Source organism: Sipha flava, unplaced genomic scaffold, assembly GCF_003268045.1.
Source record: "Sipha flava isolate LNK unplaced genomic scaffold, YSA_version1 36_pilon_pilon, whole genome shotgun sequence".
Lineage (NCBI taxonomy): Eukaryota > Metazoa > Arthropoda > Insecta > Hemiptera > Aphididae > Sipha > Sipha flava.
Window position 1 is genome coordinate 457844 of NW_020273076.1, and position 12326 is coordinate 470169.

At 26.4% G+C, this 12326-nt stretch overlaps 2 protein-coding genes across 2 annotated transcripts; both read left to right on the forward strand.

Annotated features, from left to right (window-relative positions):
- The first annotated feature begins 1234 nt into the window (after positions 1-1234).
- On the forward strand, positions 1235-7270 carry LOC112687914 (acetylcholine receptor subunit beta-type acr-3-like). The gene is made up of 9 exons (XM_025560901.1): positions 1235-1336; positions 1411-1580; positions 1680-1724; positions 1990-2099; positions 5730-5967; positions 6230-6401; positions 6484-6636; positions 6711-6895; positions 6962-7270. The coding sequence occupies exons 1-9, from the start codon at positions 1276-1278 to the stop codon at positions 7124-7126; spliced, it is 1299 nt and encodes a 432-aa protein (XP_025416686.1). The 5' UTR covers positions 1235-1275; the 3' UTR covers positions 7127-7270.
- A 185-nt stretch (positions 7271-7455) lies between these two features.
- On the forward strand, positions 7456-10552 carry LOC112687984 (zinc finger MYM-type protein 1-like). Its single transcript, XM_025560997.1, has 4 exons — positions 7456-7528; positions 8727-9615; positions 9843-9939; positions 10211-10552. The coding sequence occupies exons 1-4, from the start codon at positions 7456-7458 to the stop codon at positions 10550-10552; spliced, it is 1401 nt and encodes a 466-aa protein (XP_025416782.1).
- Positions 10553-12326: the final 1774 nt, after the last annotated feature.

A 12326-nucleotide genomic window follows, 5' to 3' on the forward strand; every position in this document is an offset into this window, starting at 1 on the left:
AAGCTAAAATTGGAGAGTAGGTACTGAGTCTATATAATTTTAAAGAATTGACACTTAGTAGTCAGTAGGTAGTAGGTACCTACTCAATAAGAACATGATAAAACTTTAATCATTAATGGCCAAGTGGAAACAATAAGCCTAAATGCAAATAATATTTTTATGGATGTAGGTAGAGGTGAAATGAGTGGTTAAAATGTATGTTTAATGCATATTTTTATGAAATTTTGGTCATTAACATCCGAGCTCTAATGATTAAATAAGAATTTTTATTTTATTTGGAAATAAAAAAAAAAGGAAAAAATTATATTTTATAAGTAACTTTTCAAACACTTCCATGTAGTCTTATGTTGTTCCTTGCAGGCGCGGCTCCAATGGCGATGGGGCACTAGGACTATGTCCTTGTGAACTGTAAAATCCTGATTATCTTATTAGATACCTACCTAATAATTTTATTTTGTCTAATAAACCATATTATGACATTAATATGAGGTGTGTATCATAATATAGGAACGTAGTTGGACTCTGTGTCTTAGTACTAATATGGGGAAACAACTATTATATAGCTATTATACATATATAAGTTAATACTTAAAATGCCCCCCCCCCCCCCGGTAAATCTCTAAAGCCGCGCCTGGTTCCTTGTGTATATAATTATGATTGTAATATTAAATACAATATAAAAGTTTCCAATGTTTCCATTTCATTAATTAATGTAGAAAAATAAAATTATATTTTATTAGCTATTATATTTTACCTATGATATTAGAATTCTTACAATCAATTTTTAACAAGGTATTAATTAAAGCCATCGTTCTAATACCTAGGTACTCATAAAAATTAGGTAATTGAACTAGGTACCTATATAACTAACCTATATAACTAAAAATGATTTCTAAACCAATTAAATTGACCAAAAAGAATAAACCAACATTGATAAAAATCATGAAATATTGGTTAATGCATTAAGTAAGTAGGTATTAATAATTAAACATTACATGTTTATATTCATTAAGTAAAACGAAGTGTTATTTTAATTATTTTATTGGTAAACCGTAAATCTATGACCATATTATGTTGACAAATTCCAGTACTATAGTCAAAAACAAAAAGAATATTGTTAAATTGCAAATATAAGGGTTTAAATAATCATAATTGTCACAGATAAGCTTAATGATGTTAAACAGACACTATTACAAGCTAGTTTAAAAACGACAAATTAAAATGGGCGTTTATTTTGTTTCTAGTTTCAGATTGGTTTATACGTTAGTAAACACGATGAAATCGATGGATATTTTTAAATTAGCGTTATTTTGTGCATGCTTAATGTCATTTTTTGGTAAAATTGATTTCGTATCAAAATATTGATTACTACCTACATAATAATTTACAATTACCTATTAATATTTCTAGGTGAGAATTACTCTAAAGGAGAAGGGTGTAGTAATTCTGTCGCTAAATCTGCTGGTGTTAGACTCTCAAATGATTTGTTTTGTGGCTATGATAATAATATTAGACCTGTGATGAATCATTCGACACAAACCAATGTCAAAGTTACATTTATTCTATATAATTTTCATATGGTAAATATTTATGTTATGTAGTGCACTAAAAGTATGGTGCTAGTAGTTCGATTCATTTTCATCATGATTTTATTTATTTTTTGTTCTTATTCATTCTAGAATGAAGAATGGGATGTTCTACAAATGAGTATTCAATTAATTATGGTAATATTAATATTATAAATAATAAACATATTACAACCTACTTACAAGGACATAGATAAAGATTTTTTTCTGCAGGGTTGATATATTAATACAATAATATAATAATAGTTTTTATTATAACCTACTTATTTAATAGCTGGTATTATGGCAATGGGGAGGGTTTGAACACCAAAGTCCTCCTACCTATGCCACTGTTTACTTACTTATTAATATTGTAAAGATTTTTATTTATTTTACAATTAACTTACTTTGAATTATTTTACAGGCATGGAAGGATGAATTTTTAGTTTGGGATCCTTCAAAATATGATAATATTGAAAAAATACATGAACATTCATATCTACTTTGGCTCCCTGAAATAAGGACTTTTGATGAGTAAGTAAAAAGTTGACTCTTATTTATTTAACTATGCATCTATATATATTTTTACATACACACACGATAATATTTAAACTTTTATAATAGGATTGATTATATTATTAATAATATTATAAAAATAATATTTTAATAACTTACATAAATATATTTAATAATATTTTCAAATAATAACTGTAATAATAAATTGTAAATAAATATTTTGAATATTATATTATTATATAGAGCTTATTATTACATAATACGTAGCGTGATGAATTTTAGTATGCTTTGAAGGGAGAGCGTTTGAGGGTTGGCCAAATTATATAAAATATTTTAAATTAGTTATTTCCCTTCAAATTAAATTTTATTAATTTTATTCGGCAAATTTGCCATTTCTAATATTTCAACACTCATTAATTTTGTACTAAAAGGTTGTTGTCTCGTTAGGAACTTGGAGCAAGAATTTTCTAGATAAAATATTTTTTTTTGTCTAGATCATTAGTTCTCAATCGGAGCGACATATCACCCAAGGGACTCATCGTAAGGGTAACACGAAATCATTATGGAAAAAAAAATTTATAAGAAAACTAGTGATGGGAATAATCGAAAGGAATAATCGAATTATTCGATTATTATTTTTCGATTATCAAAATAATCGAATGATTTTAATAATCCAAATAATGGTACAATAATGGTACAAATAATAGTCAAAAGCAAACTAACTGAAATATTCGAAAAAATTGCTTGTTTAAGTCGACTGTCAATCAATATTATATTATTATTTATTTTATTTTTAATATATTATATTTTTAAATATATGGATTGAGAATGCATTTCATTTTCACTCTTATAGATAATCATTTGATTATTTATACAACCAGTTCTAGCAGTTAAATCATGAATCATTCGATTATTTTGATTTCGTATACTAATCATTCGATTATTTTGTTTTCGACTACTAATCATTTGATACTTTTGTTTTTGGCTACTAATCATTCGATTATTCGATTTTTTTTTCTTCGATTACTAATCATTCGATTATTCACATCACTAAAGAAAACAATAAATGTTTTCGAACAAAATCATATAATGGTCGTCACCGTCATGTACATAAATAGCATACTTCAACGTGTGTATATTTAAATGATTTATATTTAATCTAAAGTGTATAGTTAAAATCAATGGTATATTAATGGTGGGTGGTTAGGAGTTTCCCTCCTAAGAAAATCTCCGGACTGCAAAATTTTTAAATTTCAATTAATTTGAAGTTGGTTAATTTAGTAAATTCATATAAAAGGAAAATTTTTAAATGTATTAATTTTATTTATTTTATAAAAACTAATAAAACCCGGGTAAGATAATATTGGTGTTTTTGACTGTAGTCGCAGAAAATTGTTGTCTACTAATTGTGGATATAGTTTGATGAAAATTGCATTTTTTTTTTTAAAAAGATTTAACGGCCTTGCCATGTTATCGATTCATCTAGATTTAAATACTACTGCCAATGGAGTTATTAACGAATTGGCAAATAAAACAAATAAAAGAAGGAAGCTAAAGTTTATCATATAGTTTAAAATTAATAATACTAAATTTTTCAATTAGAAGATAATAAAAAAGATTAAAATAAATTTTGACCATTTTATACTGGTGCATAAAAAAATGAATGATGACACCCCCTCCCTCAAAAAAAAAAAAAATATATTGTTTGTAAATAGGTCACTGGTTAAAATTGTTTATTATTTTTTTTATTTTTGAGCGACACAGTGTTCGATTCGAGTAGCCAAAGATGACATGAATCAAAAAATATTGAGAACCACTGATCCATAACTAAAGCGCGGCTCATATCCCGGACATGTACTGACTCCTTTCAATAACGTCATATCTCAAAAATCAGCCATGGACTTTTTAAATTTCAAATTTTATACATTATTCTTTTATAAATAGACTTAGTAAAATAGTAAAAATTTCAGATGGTAGATTAGTATTTATTTTAGATGATTTTATTCTGCATTCAAACTTTAAAGTTAGTGTTTTTAAAATTCAAGCTTTTTGAGATATAACGTTGTAGAAAGAATTGAGCGATGTATAAATGTACAATTTTATGATTATATTTTATCGGTTTGAAACACAGCTTAAAACAAGCAAAGTAGATCTTTATATGACATAAGAATAAGGAATTTCTATACATTTTACAATCATGACGCTTAAATTAAACAGGAATTTATAATAGTATGCTTTTAATGAAAATCAAAGTAGAAATTTCAATAGATAGGTTTTATATAATAGTATTGTGGCTTCCAGTGTTGGATTTTAATGAAAGCAGTGTTTATTTCAAGAGGAGACCGGTGAGAGGGTATTAACCCCATACCCTGAAAAAATGTATTTCTTTATTAATTATATATTTCTCTGGCATACCTTTTACAACATACCCCCTGGAAATTTACGATACTTTCCGGCAGGGCCGTAGCAACCAAATATTGCGTCCGGGGTGAAACTTTAAAATGCGTAATTAAGTATTTTAATTTATAAAAAAAACTGAATATTTTTTTAAAAGCAATATAAATAATGATTTTTCTTTATAAAGAAAGCCTTGTAAGTCTTTCTTAATTTGATTTAAATCAATAACTTATTAAAATATAAATATACATTATAATTATATGTAGGTACATAGTATAACATAATTAATTTATAAGTAATAAGTTATAACTATAACAATTAAATTGTAAATTTTTCATTTTTGCGCCCTCCCGGGAATTGCATCCGGGGCGTAAGCACCTCGATCCCCCCCTTGATACGACCCGGCCTTCCGAGATAGAAGGTCTGAAATACACTGAATGATTGATATACTGCAAATAAACAATTGAAACAGAAAATGAGGTGTAGGGGGGTAGGGAGATGAGAACAGAGAAATTTACTCATATATAATCAATATACATCTAACTTTTATAACTTTTAAGATAGCTTTTAAATAAATTGTCCCAAGGATCTGCGTAGGTATAAAAATTACCAACAAGGTATATAAGCAGTGCCGGATTACCCATTAGGCGGAGTAGGCGCTCGCCTTAGGTCCTCACACATTTAAGGAGCCCTGTGAAAACGGAAAACTAAATTTTTTTCATTTAATAAGACCTGTTATTTTATTTACGAATTTACGGGACAAAAGTCATTATGAAATATAATATATATTAAATTGTAGGTGTTATGTGCAGTAATAATAATAAAATTATTTTGAAAAAAATAAAAATAATATAACAATTCATTCATATTTCTTAAATTAATTAATTATATTTAATAAAAAAATTTAACACGATTTTATTTATTAATAATAGTTGGTTATTATTAAAGCTGTTTATTTTAATAATTGGATAGTAATATTAAAGATGTATGCAAAAAATAATTTTGTAAGGCCCAAAATTTTAATTGCCTAGGGGCCCACGAATATTTAACCCGGTACTGTATATAAGGCATATAATATATATGCAATAGCTTAATATAAATAATATTTATGTTTATAAGTATCTGAACTCAAGACATATAAAATATATTTTGTATATATTTTGGGGTATACATAAAAGTATTTATGTATATTTTTCCATATTGATAGTATTTTTTATTTGTATTTACAACTTAATCATTTTTATATTTTAGGGGATTTATTGGTGATCTTCCCAAAACATTTTATAGTAATCTACCTATGAGTATGGTGAGCATTAGTAATACCGGTGTAGTTCAGTATAACCACCGTATATCTCTAAATGCACAATGTGCAACTAATATTGAAAAATGGCCTTTTGATTCTCATAATTGCACTATCCTTATGGGATCTATGCTATATAATAATAAGTTCCTAAATTTTACGACGGTTCCAAGTAACAGCGGAGGTTTTGTAAGTAATTTTTACTTTTAACATTTTTATTTTTAAATAATATATAAATGGAGGCTCTATACAACAATTTTTAACTATGATTTTCGATGATGTATAAATATATATGATTGTATCTGTATGTATGTATATAATCAAAAAAAATAATTTAATTTAATTTCCTTAAAAATAAAGGTATGGTTATTAAGCTTCTTACTGATTGTGCATAGAGCCATCTCATTTTAACCAGGTAATTCATTTTAATATTATTTTTAATTACATACAGGATATGGATTATTTGAATTCTAATAGAGAATGGGAAATGAATGATATTCACCATGATTGTTATTTAATTTATTATCCCCTATCAAATTTTTCACATTGCATTCTACGATACACAATGAATCTAAAGCGATTTTCTTCTATGTACTCTTCGTCTGTTATTATTCCAGCTGTTGGTATGCATATTATACATTTATATCTATTGGCTGTAGTATGTAAAATTGAACTATTACCTTTATCTTTTTATTTAAATTTCAGTGATTTCATTGATGAGAACATTTACATTTTTAATGGGCCGTGAAACTTCACTTCGAATAACTTTATTATGTTTATTTTTCATTTCTGAATTGCTATTCCTACAATTCTTGAATATGAAATTACCAAACAATGGCGAATATCTTGTGTACATAGGTAAACGAGAATGGGAAATGGGTGCATATAAAAGAAAAAAACTAGACTTCAATAAATATTTTTTTACATTTCAGTTTTAATGTATCGTAACTCTTTAATTTTGACTGCAATAGCACTTATTATAAGTGTTATTAGTAATGAACTATACAAACGTGGTACAGAAGATTTTCCTAGTAAAAGTCCGGAATGGATTAAGTCTGTTTCAATATTTCTTTTAAATAAAAGACCAATTTCTGTGTTAACAAATTTTAACACTCAGGTAAGATAAGTAGTTAAATAACATTTTAAAATTATAATATTTCTATTGAGGACGATTGCATTTTAGGGAGCAGAACTTTTAATAGAATCAAACATGGAAAATGATGTTCCTAATAGTCAGAGAAACGAAAATGCTTTGATTTGGAAAACAATATCTATCTTATTGGATCGTTTATCTTTAATAATTATTCTCATAATTTCATTGATGAACTTTTGGTTTTTGATGCCTTAGTAAAAATTTACATTTCAAATGTTTGAATTTACCTATCAAACATCAAATGTGTGTTAATGCATTAAACTAAGTAATTACAATTGAAATATGTCATTTAGAACTACAAATGCCATGTCAGTTATTATTTATGAATTCAAAATTATAAAAAATATACATGACATTTATTATTAAGTATTAAATTGTTATTATCTAAAATTTTAAATCAGCTAAATATATATATTAAAAATCAAAAATCCAAGTCTATACAATGTCTATTTTTATTAAATTAATAAAAATTAAATATACATTTTTTATACTTGTATCTATACTTTTGTCTGTAAGTATCCATAATGATGACCATTGAATTGGCTCCCAAAATTAGGTTAGGTACCCAATCGAGAACTGAATTGACTCCCAAGACAGGTAATATTGAATTGACTCCCATTATAATTTTCAACAATCAGGGACGAACTGGGTTGATATTTCAGGCCGGGAATTTTTTTTGCCAGGCCAAAAATTAACAGGGGACCAACGATTTGGTCATAAGTAAGGCTCGGAACTTAATGCACTTAAAAAGTACTAAATACAGTGGCGTTTTCTCTGGGTGTGCAAGTTGTGTGTTAACGCCCTATAACATTAATATCATAACATGTGTGCAATATTGTAATTTGTAAATTTGTAATGCATATTACATAGTAATATAATTTTATTTACAAAACTTTAAATAATTGTCTTGTAGGTACTCTTCTCCATAAATAAAAATAATAATCAACTAATAAACTATTTTTAACTCGATATTCGACCGTGCGGCATGCACGGTCTGCAGCTACGACGCGCGATGGCGTGATTACGGAATATTATGTATTATGTCGTGTAAGACGTTAATGTTTTGAATAACGACTTGCGGTATCTAATATCCCATATTCGTAATTTGTCGGCTAACTTCGGTGCAATGTTAATACTAGACCAAGTCGTTGAAAATGAAATTAACGACCAGCCGCTAATAGCAGTGGTGGGAATCATCACGGCTGCACGTCGTGTACTCGCACTGCAACGCTGATCGCCGAAAACTTATTGTTTATATCTGTGCATCACTGCATCAGTATTGTACTAGTACTATTGTTAATTATTATTTACTATTTAGTTCTATCTTTTATGCATTTTTATTGCAATTGATTGATAATTCAAGACAGTTACTAGGTATTTATTTTTGTTTAAGATACTCTTGGTACTAATTTACAATACGTGTCTTATAGTAAACTTATTCCATATTAACAATATGTGTAACCGTAGCGAAGTTGTAAATCAATTAAAACAAAAATGCTTTTCAAGACTTTCATTTACTGAAAAAAAAGTTTTAGTTGAAAATGGTAAATCGTGTCCAGATCTTGACATTTTAACAACAGTAAAAATTAAAAAGACAACAGATAATACTCGACATTTTCGTAAAGAGCTTTATAATATATCTGATTGGTTATGTGGTTGTGAAATATCGAATAAATTTTTTTGTTGGTCTTGTTTACTATTTTCTACGAAAAAAACTGGAATAATCAAGGGTATGATGATTAAAATCATTTAAATACAGCTGTTAAAAAACATACTGAATAAGAAATTCATATAGGTGGATATTTTAAACTTAAGACATTTTTATCATCATCAACTGCTAGAATTGACACATCATTAGATAAACAAAGAAAAATAGATATTCAATTACATAATGAAAAAGCAGCAAAAAATAGAGAAATATTAAAAAGATTAATAAATGCAATATGTTTTTTAGCTAAACAGGAATTATCTTTTAGGGGACATAATGAAAACAAATATTCAGTAAATAGGGGAAACTATATGGAGTTATTGATTTCCACCCAAGAATTTGATCCATTATTACAAGAGCATTTATATACATCTACTATTTTTCGAGATACTTCTGTTTCCATACAAAATGATTTAATAAATTCAATTGCTGATGTTATTAAACATGAGATATTTAATGAAATTCAAAATACACAATACGTGGCAATTATGCTTGATGAAACAACTGATATTAGTAATAAATCACAACTATCGACAGTACTGAAATATTTTTCAAAAAACGAAAACAAAATTGTTGAACGTTTTCTTGGATTTGATGACATGAGTGCTGACAAAACAGCAACCTCTTTATTTAAACACGTTAATCGAGTAGTTGAAAAATTTAAAATTGAAAACAAATTAGTGGCACAAACATATGACGGGGCAGCAGTAATGTCTGGCCATTTAAACGGGTTGCAAAGTAAAGTATTAGAGAAATATCCTAAAGCTATATTTACTCATTGTTATGCGCGTGTTATTAATTTAATACTTCAACAATCATTAGAATGCAATAAGGAACTTAAAATTTTTTTTCAAGGTCTTAACTCTTTACCTGTATTTTTTTCTCACTCTCCTAAAAGACTAAAAGCACTTTCAGAATTTATGACCAAAAAGTTACCCACATTAGCTACTACTCGTTGGAACTTACTTCACAATTAGTTCATATAGTTCATAATCATTGAACATCATTAGTTGATTTTTTTATGTTTGTTTATGAAAGTGGTGATTTTGATAATGTTATTGGAATGACAGCAAAAGGATTTGCAAATTTCCTTCAAGAAAATAAAAACATTTTTATTATACAAATATTATCTAATCTTCTTATTTTTACTGACGTATTGTTCAATATTTTACAGTCAAAAAATTTTTATATTTTATTTTGTAGTCAAAAAATACTTGATTTTCAAAACCAATTATACCAAGAAAGCGAAAATTTTGATACTTTATGGGCATCATTTACTGAAAATGCTAACGAACTTTTTGTAAGCAATCGCAGGGCTAGACAAATAGAAACCGACAAAAAAGATTATTATAGACGTCTTTATTTTGATATTATTGACAATATACAATCTCAAATTAATATCCATTTTAAATCGTTTGAAAAATTGCAATGTTTTAACTTACTTAATCCTACGAAAATTAAATGCATTGCGAAAAAAAGATAATTTTCCATTTAATTTAATTAAAAATTTACAAGATATTTATGGCGATTTTTTCAACTATGGTAAACTATAAAATGAACTTCATGTATAGTACACCTTAAAGGAATCATCCGATAAAAGCTCTATTGAAATTATGAATTATCTTTCTGAAATGAGCTTAAACAGTGGATTTTCCGAGGTGTATAAGTTGGCTCAATTAATATCTACTATACCAACATCAACCGCTTCAGTGGAGAGATCATTTTCATCTTTAAAAAGAATCCATACATATTGTCGCTCAACTCAAACACAAGAAAGAATGAACAGCTTAAATGTAATATCAATAGAAAAAGAATTGGTTTTCAAATTAAGAGCAAACAGAAATAAATTTTATGAAGATGTTATAAACAAATTTACTGAAAAAGAGGGAAGAATCGAATTTGAATTCAAATAAAAATCAATCTATAATATTTATTAAAACATTTTCAGTTTGTATAATAATTTAATTTTATAAATATTTTATGTATTTTTAAAAACTTAAAAAGTATGTAAAATAAATAACTTTAATAACATGTTGATATTTAATAAAAATTTATTTTTCATAAGGGGGGGTCCTAATCAATCACACATTAACGCCTGACGCCGAAAGTCAGGAAACGCCACTGACTAAATATGCATGCACTTTTGTGCTTAAAAATTTAAAAATATACTCTAAAAATATGCACTTATATTTTATTTTTATACACAAAATTTTCATTTGCACCAATATTTTATAAAATTATAAATATAGAAAAAGCAAAGTAATAAAAATAATTCTGATTTTTAATTTTTTATCATAATTTAAAATAATAATAATAATAATAAAATAGCATTAAAAATGTTTCTTGAATAAAAAAATGCACTTGTAGAATGTTCAATAATCACTGAGTTATGTATTTATTTTTTTATTTTTCGAATTTTCATACCGAGTCTTCGAAAATCATAAAATATGCTATTAAAAATGTAAAATCAAGATATATGCTCTAAAATCTAAATATCAACAAGTATGCAAAAATATGACTTAAAACTTTTGATATGTTTTTCGTAGTCTTGGAACGAATTTATAACTCACTTAGCAATAAATCCTAAGATGCAAAAAAAACACGAATATGTAACAACTTCCAAGCCCTACTCATAAGTATGCAAAAATAATAATAATGATAGAAACCTTCATTATTTAAAAAATATTTTCAACAGATATGTAGATACATAAAATTACACATAATATATAAGAAATTTTTTTTACAGGTAGTGTATTAATTTTAATATAATACATATATATTAAAATTAACTCTAAAAGTAATTCCTTTTTTACATAATTAGGTTTTATTTCATAACTTCACTTGGTTCCCCAATTCTATCGATTAAAATATCGTAATATTATATTTTTAATTTCTAAAATATCAGGCCATTTAATCTATTGTAACGGTCACCGAGATTTGTCCTGGTGTCCCGCCAGGCCAGTTAGCTCCTTGTCAACAAGTGGTTCTCATAATATAAAAGTTCAAAAAGTACGCGACATTAAATAAAATAACTTTAACTATACATAAAATAATTTAAAATACAAATAGTCCATCAAAATTGTTAGTAAAAATGAAAATAAAAATGCATGAATTCAAAAAAATTCAATGACCTGCACAGTTTTAATATAATTTAGTATAGATTGTATTAATACGTCAATCATTGTGATCATTTAATACGTTATCGGATTAATGATTGAATAATTTCAAGACTAATCGGCACTGTGTCCCTAAAAATATTACAGTCGCGTACTTTTTCAACTTTTATATTTTTAATGTATAATTAAATTTTTTTTTTAAAACAATTTTGATAACCAATGGATTTATTAAATAAATGTGTAGGGAGCCAACTCAATGCACAAATCTTGGGAGCCAATTAAATACGTAAAAATTAGGATCACCTGAGATAGAAAGCCTATTCATTAGCTCCGTCTATAATACTTTAAGAGCATTTAAATGCTAAGTATTCAATAAGGTATTTATTATAATTTAAAGTAGCAATATTAATTAAATATTAATACTTTTTTGTACCTAGGTCCATGATACAGAACACAGGTTCAAAATATAAGAGTATTTAAAAGTAATATTAATATTTAACATCTTAGACGAAAGACAGATATTTACGTAATTTACATTTATAAAAATTATTCTATTTGATGAAATGAATAG